This window comes from Lynx canadensis, chromosome C2, assembly GCF_007474595.2.
Source record: "Lynx canadensis isolate LIC74 chromosome C2, mLynCan4.pri.v2, whole genome shotgun sequence".
NCBI lineage: Eukaryota > Metazoa > Chordata > Mammalia > Carnivora > Felidae > Lynx > Lynx canadensis.
Window position 1 is genome coordinate 67,853,686 of NC_044311.2, and position 25,804 is coordinate 67,879,489.

At 33.8% G+C, this 25,804-nt stretch overlaps 1 protein-coding gene across 1 annotated transcript in view; it reads left to right on the forward strand.

Moving 5' to 3' along the window:
- Positions 1–25,804, forward strand: part of NAALADL2 (N-acetylated alpha-linked acidic dipeptidase like 2) — a 923,861-nt gene that overhangs the window by 370,477 nt on the left and 527,580 nt on the right. The window contains 2 exon segments of the mRNA XM_030330052.1: positions 4,423–4,478; positions 4,480–4,540. Of these exon segments, the coding sequence (XP_030185912.1) occupies positions 4,423–4,478; positions 4,480–4,540 (117 nt within the window).

A 25,804-nucleotide genomic window follows, 5' to 3' on the forward strand; every position in this document is an offset into this window, starting at 1 on the left:
ACTTATGCCAACCCCTAATTGGTCTTGATCAGCTAGAAGACCATCTTGAGGAATTTGAGAAGGTGATGTCTGATTAGTGATGTCTGCCACAGGATCAGAGGAAGCAGTATTGCTTTTCATGCTTCAGTACAGTGTGGTTTTCATAAAGATGTGCATGATGGAAAGCCATTGAGTGAACTTGAAGAGGAAGTACTAATAAAATTCTAGGAATGTCTGAAATCTAGGAATGTCTTCATAAATATTAACATAATAACCCTTTTTGGAAAAGACAGAGATAAGCATGGAGGCACATTTTGATTTTACAAGTTTGTAATAGACATAAGCACTAATTTGAAGAGGATTCAAAGCTAGATTATATAAGATGGTAGTAAATTTCTGAAGTAAAACTTGTATTTAGGTGAATAATACTTGTGATGATACTGTACCTTGTCAGTATGAGAACTGCTTGGGTTTACTATTTCTGACTCTGAGTAGAAAATTACTGTTTTAGTCAAAGCAGCAATGCTTTTCAAACATTCTGTACATTCAGAATCAATTAGAAAAGAGCTGAGAGGATACAGAGTGATTGATTTGGTTGAAAATGTCAAGTCTGAAAAGTTTCAAAGCATACACATCATGTCATAAGTATGAATAATTTTTGCTACCTCAAGTTAGAAGAGAAACATGGCACTGGATTGTTCCCTAGTGTGGAGCACAGGCCACCTATAGGTGGATGGTCCCAGATATTTTTCTCTGACCTAGTTACTTTCCATGATTGTTCTGTTTATTTTATTTAGCTGACTATAGGTTATGACAATTCTATTTATTGCTCTTAGTTATTCCCTTCTGTTGCTTCTGCTCAGGATATTTTCTCCATTTTTTTTTTTTTTTTTTTTTTTTTTTGCGTAGAGCCGTAAAATCACCGATGTAACAGAATATCAATTTTTAATGCTTTGATTTTTGTTATTGCTAATTATCTGCTATGATTCCTTCTAATCACATATCTTACTACAAAATATAATCATATTTTAATATTAGTATTTATTTTTAAACTGTGCCACTTATTCTCTTAGCTGCTTCTATATGGCCCATCCCCCCTGCTGTCATTTCAATACTATAATATTTTAATAAAGTATAAAATATTTGTTTTTGGTTTTTTGTTTTAGTTGTTGCTGCTTTTTTTTTTAATGTTTATTTTTGAGAGAGAGAGAGAGAGAGAGAGAGACAGAGCGTGAGTGGGGGAGGGGCTAGAGAGAGAGGGAGACACAGAATCCAAAGCAGGCTCCAGGCTCCAAGCTGTCACCATAGAGCCCGACGCGCGGGGCTCAGGCTCACGAACTGTGAGATCATTACCCGAGCTGAAGTCGGAAGCTTAACCAACTGAGCCACCCAGTTTCCCCAGTTGTTGTTGCTGTTTTAAGTTCTTTGTTCTTAGTCAAAAATTAATGTATAGAATTTAAATAAAAATTAATGTGTAGACTTTTGTATATCTCTCCCTAGTTAAAAAATTTTAAAACAAAATGGAACTAGTTTCATTTTACTCTGTAACCTCTCCATTACCCCTCCTATGTGTCAGGGAAGTCCTCAGTGGAAAAATTGGTGCACACGAATGAATAGTTCAACAAGTACATGGATTCTTGCTCATTTGATATTTTCCAAAGGGATTAGTCAGATGTAACTAAATCCTTGGTATTTGGACATAAATTAAACACTGTACCCCAGCCGGTTGAGTGGATGATTTTCTAGTGTGACAGAATACATACAATAAGAAAAGGTTCATTGTGGCAACAAGAATGTGTGGAAAGAAGTGGCTTGACATTTTGTCATATCATTGTATATTGATTTGTGTCTCAGAAAATTCAGTTGCTTTCTTGCAACTGTGATTTTTCAGTTTGCTTAAAGGTAAATAGGAAAGACTTTTAGAAAGGACCTGATTCAGAGGCATCCTTTGAAGGCAATAGATACATTTTTATTATCACCTGTTAAACCATGAGAACACTGATTTCTGTAATTTTTGATTTTTAATGCATAAGTCAAAATAAATTGGCTCAAAGTGCATAAGCCAAAATAAATTGATATAATGATGCTGTGTTGAGGACTATTTTTGTGAAAAAAAGAAACAAAAGCCTCTTAATGTTAAAATGCTTGACTCTATTGATATGCTATTTAAAGAAAGATAATGGAAGAGCTCTTTAATTAAAATTGCCATTATTGGGGCGCCTGGGTGGCGCAGTCGGTTAAGCGTCCGACTTCAGCCAGGTCACGATCTCGCGGTCCGTGAGTTCGAGCCCCGCGTCGGGCTCTGGGCTGATGGCTCAGAGCCTGGAGCCTGTTTCCGATTCTGTGTCTCCCTCTCTCTCTGCCCCTCCCCCGTTCATGCTCTGTCTCTCTCTGTCCCAAAAATAAATAAACGTTGAAAAAAAAAAATTTAAAATTGCCATTATTGAGGCAAGCTTTCACTATTTTCCGATGATATAAAATGTCTTTTACAGAAGTGGTATTTTTGTAACTGTCACACCTTTCTGGTATGTATACAAACAAAAAGTTCAAAGTCTAGCCTACACCCTCCCAGACCAGCATGCTTTTCCTCCAGTCTCTACTAGATATGAAAAATATGTTCATTAATATAACCAAGAGAGGGATATCCCTATTTTAATATGGTATCAGTGAATCACACATAATTAGTAGGTAGCTTGAAATTTTGAAATGAATAATATGAATTCTCTCATTTTTCCAATGTGATTATTAATATTATGTGATCATTTATTTAATCAGGCTTTTAAAATAATAAATCAACAGTTATTTATATTATAATGGTATAAGCAAACTCAAAAATTGGATTAATAAGGCACTGATTTAATCACATTGTATAGAAATAAAATTATAACCCAAAGCCATTCTGACAGAAGTGTTAACAACTGTATTTTCTTAGGAAATCCATTTGAAAATACAGCTTTACTTTTTAGAGATATTGTATGAACTGTAATCGTTTCAGTTTAAGACAGTTAACAGTGTATGGTGGATACCTGGATGAGGGCTGAGAAACGTGCATGATGGGCCCTTCGCTGAGGAAAAACAAAATCTTATCTATCTATCTATCTATCTCTCTATCTATCTACATATATCTATCTACATATACCTATCTATCTACATATATATATGTAGTCCAGTGATGTCCTCAAGAGAGTCAGGTTCAAAGTAGAGAAGGCACATTTACTTGGGCAACAGGGAAATACAGTTCATCAGGTAGGTAACATTTGAAATGGGCTGTAATGTGTCAGTAAAGCTTTGAAGGTGCAAATGAAAGGGCCAAGGGAATATTTCATGCCGGAAATGTTTCCTCTAACAGATCTGCTGGTATCTTGGTGGTATTCACATGTTCTTCTAAACACAGAATTGTTTCTTCACACGAGTGTTCTATGGAGGCCCTTTGCATAAAACTGGTAAAAGTAATTAGCTCCAGTTGAGAAGAGTGGGAATTTATAGGTCTGGATTCTCCCAACTCTGTTCTCATTGTTTGCCACCTTAATGCCTAATGTTAGCTCCTTAATGCCTCAGTGTATATATGCTGTAGTTTGAAACAGCACATTTCATATAATTTTATCACTGGAAAGCATAACAACTACTATTTTAATAATAAAAATTATTGAAACCAAACTGGAAAGGAATCATCTTGGCTCATAAGAATATGTGTTTGATAGAACCCTCGGTGTGGTACTTTTCAAGGAGAAGGAAAGGGGCAGCTATGTTAGAGAATTCCATTAGAATCTTAGAAAGGTATAAAATTTTAGCAGTAATTAAAGGGGATTCTTAAAAATAAGAAATATTGATATAGAATATGAGATAACTATATGGATGGGAGTGGGAAATATGACTGAAATTGTAGTTTGGGATCATGTTCTAAAATCCTTGAATGCCAGACTGGCACATATGGTTGGTTGTACAGGTTGTATCTTGCATAACCCAAGGAGTTGTCATTCACAACTGAATATGTGCACCACCTGAACAGCTGTACGTGATGGGCTTTGTTTAGTTTGGAAAAGAAGCCTTTACATTGTTCTCAAGTCGAAGAATGGTGTAATTGTTGTTGAGCTTTAAAGAAATTAACCTTGTAGTATTTTGTAAAATGATTCAAATTTCAGAAACATAAATATACAATATACCAAACTTGGTCATCCGCTAGGGGAATGAATTGGGTTTGTAACTTATCTAGAAGGGAGAGGGCAAGGTTCAAATGACTCTAAAACTTTTTCTCAAGTTACCAGAAGAATCGTACCCTGACAGAAAAATAGAAAGATCATGTTTGTGGTGATTAGGTCAAGGTAAGAGTGGAAATAGTTCTCCTTTGACTATTTCAAATTATTGTGAATGACTTTGTCACACTAATGGACAGTTGCTAGAATTCTTCCTACAAGACTTTTTTTGTCTTTTCTTCTCTTTCAGGCTGAAGTCATTGATGTGAGTTATGGGAATGCAGATGACTTAAAAAGGATACAAAAATGAAAAATACAACGAATAGATTGCACTCCTGAAATTAGGAAAATTGCCATTACTTTATAAGGTTGGTCCAATGGCTGTTGCTGGTGGGGTGAACATTTTATTTTGTTTTGTTGAAGTTACATGCCTCTGTGAGTGGAGAGAGAGACAGAGGCAGAGACAGAGAAAGAGGGATAAGGAGAAGCACACAGAGTCAGAGAGTATCACAGGAAGATGACTTTCCAAAATAGAATATTTTAAATTAAAATCTTTAAGAAAAATAGTTGATGTCATTATTAATTACTTGAGACAGAAGATACTTTAAGCCAGGTATTGATGAGTTTGTGGGACCTTGATAAAATTGGCATACTCTTCACAATAATACTGATGTAGTAGAATGCTAAAATTGAGAGCCAGAGTGTCCTCTTCCTAGGACATATGTGAAACTATTATCAAAACTGACTAATTACTATGTGCTTTGTGTTAGACAAGTATCCAGAAGATTTATACTCCTTAATGATTGATTTTGTCAACTGTATAACTTCACAGTTACTGACTGTGCTCAAGAATTTAATTAAAATATAATATGCTAAGGAGAAATAGAATTTTGATTTATTTTATTTAAATAGAAGTTTATTAACACTTATCCAATAGATGCATTTACATAATTAAAGCAGCTCTATCTAAGTATCTCATAATGAACCACCACGATAGACAGCCACTACTGCTCATTCTTACTTCATTTCCCTTTTCTATTTAAAAAGAATGGTCAGTGTAGTTGTGGCACTGGCACTCTCTGGTCGTGAAGATATATTGGGTTTCTCGTCATAAAACCCTTAAAGATTTTTGCTTCCTAGAGCCAAAAAAAGTTTCCAGAAATCTGTTTGTATACTCTGTAAGGAAACAAGAGAACAGGTGTGCTTCTTTGTCATTATCTTCTATGGATGCTCTTATACTTAAATCAATGCCTGATAGTAGATAATTGGCCAGATTTTAAAGTAGTCTTGCAAATACATTGTTTGATTATATATATATATATATATATATATATACATATATATATATGTATATATATATGTATATATATATATGTGTGTGTGTGTGTGTGTGTATCAATGTGATATTAGTTTTTTAGCAATGTAATTTGTCAATATGTATTAAGTGACTTAATCATATTTTGATCCAATGATTCTGGTTTAATCAATATATTATAAAGGGGAAAAAACAGACAATAAAGATCATCAATGATGTGGCAGATTTTAGAAATGTTATATATGTCCAGTTTAGTATTGAAAATGATGCTACATTTGTATAGCTGAATACTGTATAATTACAAGGTAAAGAAGAATTTTGAACAGCATGTGAGCATCCTCTGAAGTCAAACAAGTTATAGAGAGGACATTTATAATAATTATAATAATTATATTATTGTTACATCTAAAGATAGCATGTTAGTAATATAGGATAAATACTTTTCTAAGTGTTGTTGTTGTTGTTTTTTAGTCTTCACAATAATCATGTTGTTGAGGTAGGGACCGTTATTATCTTCAATTTACAGGAGAGGTAACTGAGGTAGGAAAAGAATAAGCAACTGGCTCAAAGACAAACAGCTAGTTAGATGAAACAATAAGGATTTACATCCAAGCAGTTTCATGTCACATTATGGGTCTTTAATGTGTAAGTAAGTGTATGTGTGTTGTTAGAGTACTTTGGTAGATAGATATAGCTAACTAGCTAATCAAATGATAATACATATATGAGTGGGTGTTTCAACGTGACCTACCCAACACCAATGTGTCAAAGGAAAACATTAAAACCATGTCAGTCTATTGTTGAACCTCTTACATCTGTAGTATAAAAGGTTTGGAGGATGGTGGGAAAAGAAGATTTTATGAATAGAAATTTTGGAGAAATTTAAGTTCCATTGCAAGCCTAGTGATGAAGGCTTCAATGGAACCATGTGGAAGGCTTAATGTGTGTCCTCTGCAATATGGGGAACATGGTAGACTGGTGGCTGACTCACCTGAGAAACCTGTAAGTAAGAGATGAGTTTGACGCTCAGCATCTAATAAATGAGTAGGAAAGGAGTGTCTGTGTTGGGATTGGCCTGTGTCTCCAGACCTTGGAGCAGAAAAATATGTCTTTATATATTTATGCAGTATCAATATCTATCTCTATCTATAGCTAGATATAGTTATATATACATGCATATATTTGCCTAGGACCTAGAAACGTGTCTATTATTGGCTCTTTAAAAATAAATTCAAGTAGCTGCCTGTGTAGTCCATCTGGTCTTGGAGAACGTGCTGATGTTATAGCAACTCTTGAAACGTAGAATAGAGCAGTAAAGAGGTAACAGAAATTCATATTGACCTAAAAAACTACCCAAAGAGCAAACTAATCTGAACTGGTATATTTTCTAATGAAATAGAATAGTATAAGGAATTACGTATTTTTGTTAAGCTACTTGATTTTAGCCTGGTCAAATCTGAAGTTCTCTGGTCTGGGCTAGAATAACAGGAGTGGATTATTTTCTCCTGGCCAAGAAATGTTTTGCCTGCCCACACCCCCCAACCCCCTGTGTTCTGATGTACCTTCTTTTGACCGAAAAAGGCTCACAGCTATCCAGTGTTATTTACTCCCGTCTGTAGGGACCAATTACATAATTGGGTTAATGGAATATGGATGATTTCTACTTCTTTATATTTTCCCATTGTTAGTAATATGGGCTAGATATTTTTCTAAGCTTTTTAAGTGTACTATCACATTAATCTAATAATCATATTATTGAAGCAGGGAATCTTATTACCTTCAATTTATAGATAAGTATCATTAGTGCATGAGGAAAGAAAGAATACAGAGTAACTCCTTCCTAAACAAAGACCTGAGCTGGCAGAGGGCAAGAAGATGAAATTTTAATATCAAGGGTGGAGGTTTTGATCATGATGTGAGACTATGTATTCTAATTATTTAAGACAAGTGACTCAAACTGATTATAAGACTTTTTAAATTACCAATTATCAGAAGAAGTCTTCATCTAGCTGTCTGGGGATCTTCTCTAGGTATGTTTTGAGTGGGCAATAGGAAACAGAGTAGCATTGCCTCTGGTATATAAATCCTGCTTGTTCAATATACCAGTGATCTATATGACTAAAATGCTGTTTGTGGTAGGGGCCAATTATATGAATTGAACTGGTGAAATTATGGATGATTTCTACTTCTTCATATTTTCCTCAATTTCTAAATGTTCTATAGTGATTGTGTATATATTGTATAAGCAAACAAGCAAAAAAAGCCTTTAAAATTCAAGTTAGATAAGACATTCACAAACTTTCCTAAGTATTTATAGGCCAAATATTCAAAATCCTCACCAGTAGATTATGAGTTAACACAGAGCAAGGTTTCTTTGTATTTGACTTCTCCAGAGAATATTTACATTATGAAACCATTGGCCATATCTACAAAGTAGTGAATTAGTGGTTTATCTAGAATGGGACACAATTATTAAGAGCCTGGTATATTTCCCCTGATCATTTTCCTTATAGGCCCATGAGTAGATTTAACAAGAGATCTATGCAGAATCCCCCTCAAGACAGAACCTTACCACAAACTTAGCATTATCTTCCAGGCAGAAGACAGGGCATCCTTTCTTTAACTTTTTAAATTTTTTTTTTTCAACGTTTATTTATTTTTGGGACAGAGAGACACAGAGCATGAACGGGGAAGGGGCAGAGAGAGAGGGAGACACAGAATCGGAAACAGGCTCCAGGCTCTGAGCCATCAGCCCAGAGCCTGACGCGGGGCTCGAACTCACGGACCGTGAGATCGTGACCTGGCTGAAGTCGGACACTTAACCGACTGCGCCACCCAGGCGCCCCAATTTCTTTAACTTTTTAAATTCCACTCTAGCCATCTCTGTTTTCTGTGGATTATCCCAGATATCTGAGGGAATCATTGATAGTACATTAATATACAGTCACCTAGTAAAGCAAAAGTAAGCATTGATTAGATAAAGTTGTGCAGCATGGTAACAGCTGAGCTTGCTTAACTGGTCCATCAAATATATTCTGGGACTGAAAGTGGAAAGTGTGTTAATACAGTAATACAGCTGGGCTGAAAAAGGCAGAGAACCACTTGACTGTTTTGTGTATCACTACTGCTAATCATGATTCCAAATAAGCATCTGGACTGGGTACATGCAGCGGAATGAGTGAAGAGAAAAGTTAATCTGTTCTTACTTGTGTAGTAGTTACTAAATCAAGTTCAATAATAAATATGGGAGGGATTCTCTGCATCTGAGATAGAGCAAAAAGGGAACTTAACTGTGATGTTATCTCCTAAAAAATGAGTAGTAAAAGAATCAGTGGCCAAGGAGATCTTATTAGTTTTATCATAAATACTATGTATGTGTTGATTTAGCCTCCGTGAAGGGTTTGATGAGAAAATCCCTATACAGTGTAGCAGAAAGTATGAAATGCAAATAGCTTTTAGATATATGCCTTGACATCCATATTTTATTACTACAGGGAAGAGCAAACCCAGTTCTCCAGGTCTAGCCTGTGCTAGTTCCCTTAAGCTTAAACCTTAGAGAAAAGGCATTAGGTTTACTTTAGTTTTGTATTTTAGCAGTTTATTTTATAGGAAAGTGCTTTACTTCTTTAAGCTTTAAGACAGAATATTATTTTATATGTCATAATGGATTCACTTAGATTTCTCTCAGTGACAATCTGAAACATAGTAAAGCCCATCTGAAGACCCTCACATATTCCCAAATTGCTGAATAGCACTCTAGTATGAAATTTATTTTATAAATGCAATAAAAGCATTTGGCTTTCTTTTTAGGGCCATTTTCACAAAAGCAATAATAAATTACTGTATACTGCATGACAACTAGAAATTGTATAAATCCTGCTGGAACGTGGAGGCTGGGCCATTGTCTAGGTCTACACCAGGTATCAGCCTCCCGTCTTATAGGAGTCAAATGTGTATGCAGTGAAGTTACAGGTAAATACATATACTTATGCCTTTTTTGCATGGTGAAATTACACATAAAAATCCACAAATGCCATTGCAGTTTTTTATAAATGGAGTAGCATACACCACATTTCTAGTACTCACTGTTACACAGTATAATATCTGTTTTTAGGGGCTCGTAGGTTGCTCAGGCTGCTAAGCAACTGACTCTTGGTTTAGGCTCAGGTCATGATCTCATGATTGTGAGATGGAGCCCTGTGTCAGGCTACACACTGAGCTGTGGAGCCTGTTTGGGATTCCCTCTCTCCCTCTCTCCCCGCCCCCTTCCCCCTGCTCTCTCTCTTTCTCTTTCTATCTCAAAAATAAATAACGCTAGGAGTGCCTGGGCGGCTCAGTGGGTTAAACATATGATTCTTGGTTTCAGCTTAGGTCATGATCTCTGTTTGTTAGATCGAGTTCCATGTTGGGCTCTGTGCTTGCAGTGCTGAGCTTGCTTGGGATTCTGTCCATCCCTCTCTGCCCCTCCCTAGGTTGCACACACATGTGCATGTGTGTGCGGGTGCATGTATGTGTGCTCTCTCTCTCTCAAAATAAATAAACTTAAATAAATAAACACATACATAAATAATAAACAAACTTTAAAAAAAGTCTCTTAAAAAGATATCTGTTTTTTAAATTTTCCTTGTTTACATTTTTATCCTTATCAGAGTTTCAACGATTCAGGAATCCAAATGATTTTGTAATTTCCTACAAATGAATCATTTTCCTTTCCATTCATCCGATAAGATTTATATTTTAATATGAATTGTGCATTGTTTGGCCAAGTGTGAAACTTGACCAACTACCACTTAAGTTCCTAAGGCATCTTTACACAGACAGGTAGGCCCCTCAGAAGAGCCTGGAGGGAAATGAGAGGTAGGAAACAACTGTCAGGTGTTTATACTTTTGAGTAGAATGTTTCCCACAGATTAGGAATGAGGAGCATTATTTAAAGAAAAGTGATCTTCGTACTGTTTACTTACCCTACAAAATAATCAAATTTAAATTGTTGAGTTGGAGATTTAGAAAAATCTATAGATATTAGTGATTACCAATCAATATTCAACAAATGGACAATTGGATGATCAATAAGAAATCTTCTAGTTTAGGGGCGCCTGGGTGGCGCAGTCGGTTAAGCGTCCGACTTCAGCCAGGTCACGATCTCACGGTCCGTGAGTTCGAGCCCCGCGTCAGGCTCTGGGCTGATGGCTCAGAGCCTGGAGCCTGTTTCCGATTCTGTGTCTCCCTCTCTCTCTGCCCCTCCCCCGTTCATGCTCTGTCTCTCTCTGTCCCAAAAATAAATAAACGTGGAAAAAAAAAATTTAAAAAAAAAAAAAGAAATCTTCTAGTTTAGGTAAAGTAAATTCTGAGAAACACTATAGTTGAAAATAACTTCACATGAAGTATACGAATGCTTTTCAGATTTGCTGAACTATACTTTGTTCCATTTATTCCAGTATCCTTTTTTTTTCTGATGACATTAATTCAATCCCTATGATAACTACATTTAAAAAGAATTCTTTTTCTTCTAGTTAATAATTAACAGCATTTACTTCAAGTGGTAGAAGTTTAAGTTGGTAAACCTAAAATTTAATTTATTTCCTAAAATTAAAATATGCATTTAATTAATAGCATCAAAAATATGTGTTGCCTAGTACAATAATATAACAATGTAAAAGGATTCAATAGTTTCCAGAGATAAAATATTCATGGTATATCTTGTGTGCGTGTGGTGCACATCGGTACAATCTTATGTGTGATGTGGCAATAAGGCTTGAAAAATAGGAAAAAAGAGAAAACCCCCTTTTATTTTTAATTTTTTTAAATGTGTATTTATTTTTGAAAGAGAAAGAGACAGCATGAGCAGGAGAGGGGCAGAGACAGAGAGGGAAACACAGAATCCAAAACAGGCTCCAAGCTTTGAGCTGTCAGCACAGAGCCCGACGCGGGGCTTGAACTCACAAACTGGGAGGTCATGACCTGAGCTGAAGTTGGACACTTAACTGACTGAGCCACCCAGGTGCCCCAAAAAAACCCTCCTTCATTGAATTTTAATGCATTATAATTTTTTCTGGTATTAATGATCCTAGCAGATCTATTTATGTGGCACTATATGAATATTTCAGATGAAAAAATATTTAAATCAGCATTGTTGCATGGTGTTTTTGGTGTAGTTTGTATATGGAAGCAAATCTGCTTTTTTCTTAAGATAATTTTTGAAAATATTTAAGAAAATAAAAGCAAACACTATCTTGATACTTACAAAGGGTATACTTGCTCACTGACTGATTTAATGAAGCACTTCAACCCAGTTCTCAGAAGTAATTACAAAAGAACAGTGCTGCATGTTTTGTGATTATAAGACCCCAGAGCTGCTCTGTTGAGCACAGAAAACATGGTCAGGACTAGAACACAAAATCAGAAAACAATGGTTTAATGCATTTAAAAGCTAAATCTACTGGGGTTTTTTGTTTTTGTTTTTGTTTTTTTAAGCAGAACACTTTCCATTTTCCACTGATTGATTTTAGTTATTTTTCTAAATAACTTAGACTAAATATTACCATATCTACAAAAGTTAAGTAGTTTTTGTTGAAATACAACTTCAGTCATAAGTTATAATGAAAAAAATTCGGAGTGTGTCATTATTCTGCCATTTAGCAATCAGACTTTAAGAAAGCGAGTTTAAAACAAGAATAACTGGGCCGCTTGGGAGGCTCAGTCAGTTAAGCATCTGACTTTGGCTCAGGTCATGATCTCATGGTTCACGAGTTTGAGCCCCATGTCGGGCTCTGTGCTGACAGCTCAGAGCCTGGACCCTACTTTGGATTCTGTCTCCCCCCCTCACTGCCCCTCCCCTGCTCGTGCTCAGTCTCTTTCTGTCTCTCTCAAAAATAAATAACATTAAGAAAATAAAAAAAATAAATAAAAGAATAATTAATCGAATGCTTCAGATCCTAATATTCTAATTCCTAATATTAAAGCATTTTTAGTGGCTTAAAACCAAATGAGTGTGGACACCTGGGTGGCACAGTCGATTAAATGTCCTGACTCTTGATTTTGGCTCAGGTCATGATCTTATGGTTCCTGGGATGGAGCCCAGCAGTTGCAGTAGGCCTCTGGCTCTCTGTCCCTCCTCACCTCATGCTTTCTCACTCTCACTCTCAAAATAAATAAACATTAAAAAAATAACTAAATGAAGGTATATCTACAAATCTTCAAAGTCTATAGTGAATGAATCCCCAAATTTAGAAATCATGTCTGTATTTTACCTATGTGATAATATAATTTAATTAAATTTACTGATCATTTGAATATTAAAAAATCGTAACAAGTGACATCATGTATTAGATTTTTGCGTATATCTTGTTGTTATATGGTCAACAGAAATAATACCCATGTATTCACGCACGTTTGGCACCACAAGGTAGAAAGCATGTTGTTTCTTGTAACTAAAGGTTATGGCATAAATTAAGAAAAGCAAGAAATAAAGAATGGGAAAAACAGAAGTCATAGACAAGGGAGCGAGGGAAAAAATCAAGGAAAAAAACAACTGATTTCTTCTAGTTCATTCCCTAAAGTTACGCATGTTTCAGAAATAATTTCTTTATATATAACGTATTACTCAAAAATCTGCAAGAGTAAGCTTTAGATATATTTTAACTTTTGGCAATTATTTGGACTCACCAATATAGATGTCTATTATGGCAATAACATGACTTTGTGGTAATCCTGAGCTACTTTTTAAACATTCCAGTTTTTCCCTCTCCTCCTGTGTATGGTTGACAACTTTTTTTTCTCCTGCTAGAGATAGGTGTCCTTCTCTTTCCTATCTGCCCTATTTGCTCCATGTTCAATAGGCAAATCATTTTATTTGTTATTTTTATTTTGTTTTACAATTTAAATGTTTATTTATTTTTGAGAGAGAGTGTGAGCCAGGGAGAGGTAGACAGAGGGGGGCCAGCGGATCCAAAGCAGGCTCCGTGCTGACAGCAGACAGGCTGATGTGGGGATTGAAATGAGGAACAGCAAGATCATAACCTGATGACCTGAACAGAAGTCAGATGCTCAACCGACTGAACCATCCAGATGCCCCGGTAACTTGTTTTAAATCGTGAAACACAGCATGACAGGATGCAAGGATGGTGGAAACAGGCTCAAGTCCTAGAGCTCTTCTTGATGGTTCTGTGACTTTAGGATATTATCTAACACCTCTGAAGTCTTCTAGGTTTTGTTTGTTTTTCTCTTTCTTTCTTTTCTAAAAAATCTTTATAGTTGTGATAAAAATAATCCCAACTCTTAAGCTGTGTGAGCATCAAATTTGAAAATGCATTATAATTCTTAATAAATATTACTTATTTTTATTAAGCCCTTAAAATCCAAATGAGATTCTAATGAGTAGGGACATGAATTCAGTAATGGGAAAATGGCAGCTGTCTCAAACTTGCAGATTTGAACTGAAGATAATAATATACTTATTGGATAAATCAATTAGAGAAATATTATCTCTCAAGATTGAGCTTTTGCATTATTTAGCAATAAGAAAAGAATTATCTAGATACCATGTAGCATAATTTGAACCTCAAACACAAAACTTAAACTTGCCTCTTTAATGTTTTTGTGTGGAATAAGACAGATACAAATCAGTGGAGAAATGAATGTTAAAATAAATATAAAGTGACTGTTAAGGATGAATATAAACAATGACCTAACAGGATAGTACCTACTTTCAATTTTTACATTCTTCAGTGTTCATTTTTATGCACAAACTTTTTTTGAGGTGATAGAATTGCATAATATGAGAATAATATTTTGGTAATTAAAATTATATTTACAGAGAAGTAGCATAAACATGTACAAAGTTTAAATTTATTATGAATTTAATCATGTATGGCTCCAAAAACTTAATGAAATTGCGTAAGTCATAAGGTAATTGTAGAAATTAATTGAAATAGTGCATGTAAATATTCAACACAATGTCTAGAACATACTAAGCACAATTTGAAAGTAAGCTAATAATTTATTCAATCACACCAAAATATTTTACCATGTACTGCATTTTCGATTTGTGTTCCATTTCCTTAATGGTCACTATTCTGTGCAGTCAGACGTCTAGGATCTGGTGTGTCTGGGTGGCTCAGTTGGTTAAACATCCGACTCTTGATCTCAGTTCAGGTCTTGATCTCAGAGTTGTGAGTTCAAGTCCCATGTTATTCACTAAATCGTATAATCCCTGCTTTGTTAGTTCTAAGTAAGGCTCAGTACTTCAGTAGCGAGTTTAGATTATTTTAGGAATTATTATGATGTTGAAGAGTTTCTTACATATTTGAATTTAGACTATCCTGCAGCTGACGTTGACCTTGAGATTTTTACACAGTTCTTTTCATTTCTGTGTTGAAATTTCATATAGGGTGTTAACAAAATTAAAGAATTAAAAAGTAAATAAATCCTTGGCTCTAAACTTAACAAAGTTTTTAAAAACCACTTTTTAAAAAAGTCTAATTATTAATTATTGTCTATTTGGCTCTTATCTCTCTCTTCTTTCTCTCCATCTCTCTCTCTTTCTCTTAATAAAAATAAGTTAACTATTATCTTGCTGAGGAACCCATTGCTAAAGAATCCTAGGCAGCAGCTTGGATATTACTCATTTGCTGTTGCTCTAATATATGTGGAGACAGAGTTAAATTACTTCTAGGAGAGAAATATCATTGAAAAAATTAATATTTGTTTGGCAAAAAAAAATACCTCTCCCTAAAATTTATGTAATTAAAATTACAGGTACACAATGTATTGTAGCTGGTTTTGAATTCAATAGACTTCCTGTTTTTATAACAAATTAACCTTTAATAAGCTATAAAACCTTAACCCAGCTTTGCAAGCTTAAATTATTCTCACTTGAACTTTGAAAATAATATACAGTCAATAAAATATTATTTTAATAAGTAATTATTAACATAGAAGTTAATTTATTACTCTCATAAATATTCATTAAATTGCTTTTTAACTGAAAATATATATTTACTGTGTTTATGCAAAAGCTGTTGGGAAGGTTTTATAGCCCAATATATATTATAGTTAAAAATAAAGCTTTTGTGGTTTTAATAATGTGCAGTTTGAAAAAAAGCCTTTCTATTACAGATAAAATGAAAGTTATTTTTATTTACTAGAGTTGGATTTCCAAATTTTACTCAGTCTTTATGTAATTTTTTTTGTATAATTTCTCTTGTATTGCATTTTAGATTACACCTAGTAATCTCATTTAGTATAATAAATTTCTTATGAATTCTCTTTTTTTAAGTTTATTTATTTATTTTGAGAGAGAGAGAAAGAGAGACAGAGACAGAGAGAGAGAGAGAGAGCACACACACAAGCAGAGGAGGGGCAGAAGGAGAAGGAAGGAGAGAATCCCAAGCAGGCTCCACAATGTCAGCTGGGACAAACTGTGAGATCATGACCTGAGCCAAAATCAAGAGTTGGACACTTAACTGACTGAGCCATCCAGGTGCCCCTTGAATTTTCTTAAATTAATAATAAGTGCATTATTTAAATATTATAGTCATCCAACAACTAAATTTCTTAATGCTCTTACAACACTAATAGTTCATTCATTTTGGAATAATTCCACATTTTAACAAGTTTATATTGGAAATTTAGAAAAACTAGAGTCTCTATAATCCCAGAAATACATGCAGTATAATAGAAGAGTTCAATTTGGACTAGTATTCATAGTTGAGCAAGGGCTATCAGGAGATTCTTCCACAAAATCATGTTCAATCTTAAATTTTCAATTATAGTGTTCTTTTGGTTTTTATCTAAATCTATTAGGTTATTAAAATTACTATTCTTACCTATCAGGCCTGTTTTGTTATAAGCAAATAAATTATTTACATCAAACTTCTTTTATGATTCTCACACTAAGAATTTTTCAAGCAATCTTAGGATAAAATTCCATCATATATAAAATCAGTCATTGAAATGCAACAGAATCCCTTACAGTTGTAACTTGCTATGCTTACTTGACATCCAATATCCAAATTAAGGATTGTTCTAATACAATTTATTTGCCTTTAAATAGTAACATATCTATAACTGAACAATATTACAACTTGGTGATGGCATTATGGATATTAAAACATCTGTGATAATATCTAAAATTTAATTTCAGTTCTGCTAAGAAAAGAACAGTGTTAACACTTTTCTTCACCTTATATTTTGAGTGGCATCAAACTCAGTTTTGTAAATTTTGCAAGCTGAAGTATTCCTTAAGAAAGAACTAGTAAAAATAAATTTATAATATCTAGAGTTTAAAATGGGAATTGGCTTTTCTCCCAAGTTATTATGGTATTACAAGTAGACAAGCATTTTTGTACCTATTTCACATCCTTTATTACTGAGTGTTACGTGACTCTGTAGGAAATTATCTAAACCTTTCACACATGTTCCTGGATTAAATTTTTGTTTTTAATTTTGAATAGTAAACAAATGAAGCAAATCAGCCCACTTTGGCTTCCTGTGTTATTATATGTGCTGACATATTCTGTATGTTTTATTATTTATAGTCCTTATTTCAACATGTTTTGATGTGAGTCTGGTTGGATCAGAAGATTTATTGATGGGATCACAAAAAATAATTTAATTTATGAAATTTCAAAATTATCTATAATATTCTGGATTCTTTATTGTCTAACCTTCTTAGCAAAGCTAAATGACAGAGTGTTTTATGCTAAATTGGAAATACAGATGTCTGAGCCAAATAGAGTAATCTGTTGGAAATAATGAAGTGAAACATGGCCATAAATGGTATTTTTTATGTGATGATTAGCAAACATGTATACAAATAGTTTTCTTGGGATTTTACAAAATACCTAGTATGACTTACTAAATATGTAGAGTTTTTTCTTTTATTTTGCTTAGCTTTATCATTTGTGTGTTTTAATCACAAAATAGGTAGAATCTAATATATATATATATATATATATATATTTTTTTTTTTTTTTTTAATGCTTATTTATTTTTGAGAGAGAGAGAGTGTGTGTGTGTACACAAGAGCCAGGAAGGGGCAGAGAGAGAATCCCAAGCAGGCTCCATGCTGTCAGGGCAGAGCCCAACGCGGGGCTTGAACTCACAAACAGTGGTGGCTTGAACTCACAAACCGTGAGATCGTAAACTGAGCCGGAATCAAGAGTCAGATGCTTAACGGACTAGGCCACCCAGGTACCCCAATACAATCTGTTTTAAAAATAAGATCACGTATGGATCTGGCAACTAATAAGCCAAGAAGTAATTTTGTTTCTCAATTAATTTGAACTTGCTTAAAATTCTGATTGATTAGAAAGTGCAATTCTAAAGCCCTTTGCCCTGTAACTGGGAAACACATGTATGCAGATGGCACTTTACAAATGGGCAGAATATGAGACCATGTTCATGTAATTTGAGAGGTTTGGGGAAGGCCTCTTTAGCATAAATTATATCAGTTAAATGCTAGAAATTAAAAGTTACTATTTCATATACTTAATGAGTAATTTGTTAAGATATTACTATACATAATTTATAAATATTTTATTGAAAGGTAATTGATATCAGTTTAACACTAATTTCATACCCTTAGCATAGGCAAAAGGGTAGGAATACTGTATCTGGGGTAATGGGGCTAGTGTAGAAGAGGTGGCTAAAGACAGATTTGAATTCTTCCCTATTTTGGCCTTAGTGGTGTTTGTATCAGTTGTTTGTTTGCTACTTCTAATAAATTTCCTAACTCACATCCCATGGCCAGAGTATAGAATCTGTTCAATTATATAGGTTTGAGTCACTATTCTGCCACTGAATTGCTATGAGTCAGTCTATTATCCCTTAACATCTTTAAGACTTAATTTTCTTCCTTGTGAAATCAGTATCTTAGTGTTGTCTTTATATCACCTGGCCTTTAGTAAATGTTCCATAAATGCCCATTATTGTTGTTGTGTTGTAACTGTGATAAAGCAACAATTCCTGTTTTCACTGGAGATTCTTAAAATGTATCTATCTGAATGATATCCCTTGTGACTGTAATTTTCAGATACATTATTTCACGTAAACACTCCAAATCTTTACAAAATAACTGTGATGTGTAGGAATGGTCACTGCTTTACAGTAACAAAGTCTTTGAAAATTTGAGGCTTACCTGATGCCACGCATGATATTATCCAGGAAAGCTAGGGCAGTTTGGGCTACCCCAAACCCTGTGTGCTATCTGATCCCCATAGCTCATTAAATTATCTGTATTAATGGAAGAACCTTTACTTTAAGATGCCTTCTTTCAGTTATTAGCACCACCGTGGCTTCAATCATGGTTCTTTACAGCTAAAAAAGATGTTTTAGATTAGTTGCAAATGGTTCAGAATGAGAAAGATGCGAAAGATAAAGCAAATGTGGGGAAAATGATTAACATCTGGAGAAGTCAAGTGATTAGTATGTAAGTATTAGTCGTGGTCTATTTTCATTTCTATTGAAATCTTAAAAAAAATTCAGAATAAAAAGCTGGGAGGGGGTGAGGGCAGACTTAGCCAGGATTCTCAACAAGTGCCTGAAAATGCATCTGTTCTAGCTTTAATTTAGCTTCTTCCTCCTCCAATGAGAGCAGATTGAGTGATTACAGACATGCTTGCCATTTGGACAAGATTTCCCATTTATGTGGAGAGTCTTTCAGTTTCTGCCCTTTGTCAACCAGGCATACTAATCAGATGATTCAATTTACCAGGTTAGCTGTCCCAAATCTGACTTGATTTAAGGGGTAAAAAATATCACTTGATATTCTCCCTGCAAAGTATGGTGAAAATCAACCAGTGGGTTGGATATGGTCATTACAGTTAAATCATTCTTTATCCACATTGACTGAATTTTGATATTTTTATCAGATTACTGACAGCCAGGAAGACATAGCCTTAGGCACCCAAACAAAAGAAACCTGAACGTGAATTGGTGTTGAATATATTCCCAACTAGAGTGCCTGGTGAAATCATAGGGCACTTGCATATCTGAGCTCATTTATTAATAGAGAAGAGTTCTCATTAACTTCTTCGGAAAACTGTTGCCATTAAATCTTATTTTGAATGAGAAGAATTTGTAACTTGAAAATGTTTATGAATTTTTCATAAGAATCGTCTTAGGGTGCATGCTTGTATGTGATAGACTGGCAAAGATTGACAGATATGTGGAATATTGTAATGACTTGATGGATGCATATGGAATGTTCAATGGAAAAGTGAGAAGTGCCTGCTGGGCGGGTGGGAACATCTTCCAGTATTGTATGGATCTTTGTTGGCTGTTAAGGAAATCCTCACAGAAAGGAACAGTTTCTAATTAAGACGTTGAAAATGACAGGACTGTTTTATTGTACTAACTAGGCCTATAAGATATATTTTTGGAGGAAGAATCAGTGACGTATTTTTTTGTTTCTTTTAATTTAAACATATTTTATAAATATGTATCTGAGTTTTTATCTTAATGAGTAGGCACGCAGTTTTGTTTTGTTTTTGTTTTTTTCAGATGACGATCCTATGTAATTACATTCTATTACTGCTTTGATGTCACAGAATCCCAGAGAAATTTCAGTTACAGGGGTATATGAATAGTTTGTCTCAAGAATGCCAAAGACCAGAAAATATCAGGAAAATAACATTGAAAACAAACACAAATTTAGTTAACCTTAGCTAGAGAAAGATATGAAAAAAATAGAAAAATAACCTGCCTCAAGCATTGTTAATTAGTAGAGTATCAGGTTCAGTTGGAATTGCTCTATTTTAAAATGGATAGAAGAAATTGAGGAATGGATTCAAAATGATTGGTGGATCAGGAAAATGTGATGAATTATTTAATTGGGAGTATATTTAAAGAAAAGAAGACTGAGGAGAAAGTTAAAATGAGTTCAAACATAGGAAGGAGTTTCATGTGTTATAAAATTAGGAGTTATTCTAATCTTTGTAAAGGTTAAAGCTATAAAATATGGTCTTAGGGTCACCTGTGTGGTTAAGCATTCAACTTCAGCTCAGGTCATGATCTCACAGTTTTGTGGGTTCAAGCCCTGGATTGGGCTCTGTGCTGTCAGCCCAGAGCCTGGAGCCTGCTTCAGATTCTGTGTCTCCCTCTCTCTGCCCCTCCTTCACTCATGCGTACGGTCTCTCTCTCTCTCTCTCTCTCTCTCTCTCTCTCTCTCTCTCTCTCAAAAATAAACATTAAAATAAAATAAATAAAATAAAATAAAAGTCTTAACTTGTAGCAAAATATATTCAGGTTACACATAAATAATTTTATACAATAAGGCTGATTAAATACTAAAAAAACCTTTCAAAGATGGTTGCCTCCAAACTTCTAGAATATTTAGAATATCTAATGTTTTATATAGCATTTCTTAATAAGTATGCATGGGCACTTATTTATTATAATCTTTGACAATCCACTGAAAAGTATGAAGTTTATTAGTATATGTTGGATACTAGCTATCTACCTTTCCTTTTACTCTGGCCCTTGGTTAGAAAACTTTTAAACAAAAGATAAGAAGACATAGAATGTTACTACACATTGGTTGTGATCTAAGAAACCAAGAAATCTACCCTTTCTGGAAGCAAATGCCTCAACATTTATGAAATCATTTCATTCATTCTAGTAAAAGATAAGATGTCGGAATTTTTATTCAATTTATGGATGATTTTTAAAACTCTGTACCAGGAATGCATCAGTTTCACACGGGTCTTTATTTTTAAAAATCAAAGGACCATTTTTATATGTTTTGTTAAGAAAATGTGTTTATCCATTTTCAATCAAATTATATGAAGTAGTAATCTTTAGTATAAAGAGAGAGTTGTGTAGGTGGATGGATTATCTTCCTTTATGAAGTTGACTAGTGTGTATGCAGCACTGGCTATAAATTCCCCATTTGGACTGTGTTGGTTGGTACAGAAAGAATGCCACCACTCTGCACACTATAATCTCAGCATGCTCTGCAGAGACCATTTCAGTCTGGACCAGACATGATTTGTTTCTTTACTTTTTCTGCTTAACGTCATTAATAACTTTAAAAATTGATCCTATTTATGATAACAGTTACTTTGATGATTTTACAATTCTGACTGTCTGAAAGGGACAGCCTAATAATGCATTCCTATCCAGATTCCCAGAATAGACTCTAAAATGAAGAACATTTAATCCCAGTCACCATGGCCCTGTCCAGCTTATGTATATCACATAGAAGATGGAAGGCCATATTGTTTGAAATGTGCTGCTGATGCTTTATGTTATCATTCCAGTCTCAAGGAATCTTTGTGACAGAGCTAAGATTAATTAGCTTACTGGATCTGATTACTGTAGACCCTGATTTCTGTTAATAGCCATGTTTATCATCTTAATGTCAAATTTGCTTCTAGCAATTTACTTGATCACATAAATGTATGATGCATTGAACCTGCAGCCTTTGACATCAGATAAATATTGAGGGTTGAGAGGCTTACTTCTGTGATAATATGTCATCCCTAGTACTGCCCTCTCTATCCTACAAAAAGAGTTTAAAGTATTACTTTTTCAATGTAGAAAATATATCTGGGGAGACTTAAAAATCATATACTATGCATCCCATTTCTAATATCAAATGGGATAATTCCATCTGTAATTCTAAGTCCATAGAAACCTAATGTTATAAATTATCTAATCAGTTCGCTTGGGTTATTTATCTGATTTAAGGTAAAGCATTGATATTTTACTTTTAAATATATTCTTTTTTTGTGTGTCAGGAAGGGGGGGGGAAGCTATGGTTGAAAAAAAAGTGTGAGAGAAGCAAATATAGCCATGGTGTTATAGCAATAACCTATAACAACATGCAGATAAATTATAGATTAGGATAAGAAAAGGAACAATATATGTTTATATTTTATACTTCATTTTTGGAATATCCATTTTTCATAGACATACCTCTTAACATTTAGTTTAAAATCATGATTTATGTAATTAATATTAGTTTCCCATAAATGATTTTAAAGTATTTTTCATTTTAATTGTAAAATGTTAGACTCCACATTGTTTACAATTTACCTGTAGGTCCATGTGAACAAGAGTGCTTATTGTAAACTGCAACTCAAGTGTTTGATAGAATGCTGCAGTTATTTATTTGTGTTGTTTGTGTTTTTACAATTGATTCCATATATAAGACTATAGATATGGAAAATTCATGTTTTATATTTACCAGATTTTAATTTGGTAGCATATTTGTAAGTAAGATAATCTATCTTCCTATAAGTATTTTATTTTATTTTACAGTACTGTATTATAATATAAATTTCCTACTCAAAACCAGTGCCAATGATTTTCAATGGCTACACTATATCCTAGTCCATATTATATTATATTTTTCATCCAGTAAGGAAACATTATCATTAAAGATCATCTTAGAAGAACTTCGTACTTTTAAGATGGTATACAAAGAGGTTCAGAAACTTGCATAGGTCAAACAATTTTGCAGAGATCAAAAGACCATTTATTCTCCTTTTTACCCTTAATATAAGAGAATTTCATAACGAATTTTCTGTTTGGAAGTGGGTGGGGGTAAAGGATTGATGTTTCCATCACATTTTGTTCTGAATATACATCTGTGATGGAGACACAGATGGTTTTTAAATTATTTTTCTCTGTATATTTGTTATTAAAAATTATAATGGACATGTATTAATATATTTTCAACAAACTAAAATACGTCTCTTAAATCATAGTGATTTATTTGAATTATTTGAATATTTTAGATAATAGGCTATAGATTAATATAGTTGTTAAGTGGAAATAAAAATGTTTCCCCAAATACTCAAAATAGCATAATAGTATAATAAAAGAAGGTGAAATATAGTAAGTACATGGCAGTATTTTGAATTGCAAACTTTGAATACTATTCTATTAGTCAGAGATTACATGGTCAAATTTCAGAATATTAGTGAGCTATGTGAACTCCTGTGTTTTGTTTTAACAGGGAGCAATTCCCTTCTATTTAAAACAGCACCACAAAATTAACCAGTAAAGCAGGGGCACTCGGTGCTTAATGGCATGGGCTCTGAAACAGACATTCTGGGGCTGAAATCTTGGCCCAACCTATGACATTAAGAGAATCACTTCAGCTATTCATCTGTAAAGTTAAAATTAAAATTAAAATTAAAATTAAAATTAAAATAATTATACTTGCCACAAAGTCTTCACTAAGTCAAGTGAAAGTGAACTAACGTCAAGAGATTTCACAAGTTAGAACAGGTAAAGTGGGCGCATAATTTTCACATATTTAGAGTTATATTTATTCCATTGGACATAGTTATTCTTTCCATGCTCTTGAAGATGATTCTCAAAAAATGATATTCACTTAACTGAGAAGAATGGGTCAGGGTGATGATCTAAGAAATAAACCCTCAGGAAATCCTAAGAGCTATAATATGGAACACCTGCTATTTGTTACTCTTTATTTCAGTTTATTTGCCAAACAGCTCCCCAGCGCTTATATGTTTTTTACTGGCTAAAGTTACCTCCACCTTTTGAAATGGTGGCAGTAAAGGTAAGTTAGCACTGGGAAAGTTTTCCAGGTAATAGAAAACAGGTAGAGTGCAATGGCGGTAGAAATAAAATGTGAAATCAAAGACCATATTCCAATTTCATTATGTGTAAAGAGATGTTTACTGATTGAAGATGTATAAGGAGAAAATTCAAGCAGTTTCTCTGAATACGCATCCAAAGAGCTTGATAAAGAATATGCTGTATATGATCATATAGAAGTAGTTTACTCTCTTAATGTTTTCAAGAAGATCTTAAGATTCCCAACAATATAGTTTTGGGTTTTTTTTTTTTTGTATTTACAAAAAAGTAAAGTTTCAAATAACCTTTCCATTTATACACAAGTGTGGAGTTCTTTTACCAGGACCACTGAATACAGTGGTGCCAGTCGTTCCATTTACATGTTATGGGCAACATTTGCAATGTAAATATGAGGAATTTGTGTATGCTTTACAACCATTTTCTGGCTCACAGCAGGGTAATGTCTCCTTCTAACAAAATCCATATATTATGACAAATTTTAGCCAGATGGAAGTCAAGTGTCTTGAGGACACTTGTTTTATATGTACCTCTACCCATATGGCATCTTTATGCATATTTAAGAGCTAAAATCTTAACCAATGTAAAGTTATGACATATTTTAATACTAAAATGTGAAGATCAAACACTAAGTACTATGCCTAGGCATCAACAAAATATGTTAGTACTTTTTTAGTTATTCTTAGTAAAACATAGTAATTATAAATAAACATTTTAGGAATAAAATAATAATAACAAAATTCCCAAAAGTCATTATTTTTTTCTATAATTCATCACTGCAAGTCTGGTATCCACCATACTATACTTATGTGATGTGAACCATTTTAAGGTTATTTTATTTTTAGTCTTAAATAATGAATGTTAATAAAAATGCATCTACATGAAAAATTGCCTCATATTTTAATAAAACTTGTATTGTACTATAAATGTCAGCAATCACTCAATTTCTGTAGGGTGAGTATATATAAGGAAAAACATAAAAAACAGATTTACCATAAAGTTCTTTTTATGCGTTATTTAAACAGAATTTAGTCATTGTTGACTTTATTCAACAGCAAGGTCTCCATTTCTCTTTGTGGTATAATTATAAATAAATTTTGCCTTCGTAAGGCTTTTGAAAATCCCTTTTGCAAATGTATTCTTCAACTCCAAAGCTTTTAACAGCTTTTGACAAGAAAGCAGTTTAGGCAAATCATGTAAAAATGACTAAGCAAATGTGAAAAAATTCAAATAGAACTTTTATAATTGGGAGAGATAAAGATAGAACGCTAACAATGTACACACACAGACTAATGAAGAACTTCACCTTCTATTAACAGGAAATCTACTTCTTTCATCTTCGAACCTCAATGGTGCAACCCAAATAATTTGATTAATCCTCTTACTTACCAGCTCCCCTCACCTTCTCACCCATCCTCAATTCCAGAGACACTGAGGTATGCTAACTGCTATTAACTGGACCTGATTTTAATCAACAAATGCTGTTTGCATCCTTAGGGCAGCTCAGCAAAACACACCCATAAATGTGCAAAATAAGACTTCCAGTATGAAAAAAAAAAACAAAAAAAACCCAAAAAACCCCAAAAAACTTCCAGTATGCTCAATAAAACCCAAGGGTATAAAACCACCGATGCTAATATTTTACTATATTCATCTGTTACTATACTGCAAGCAGAAGTTTGTGTTTGATTTGATTTGATCAAATACAATTTTAACTCTTCTCTGTCACATATCCATATTTTGACTAAAG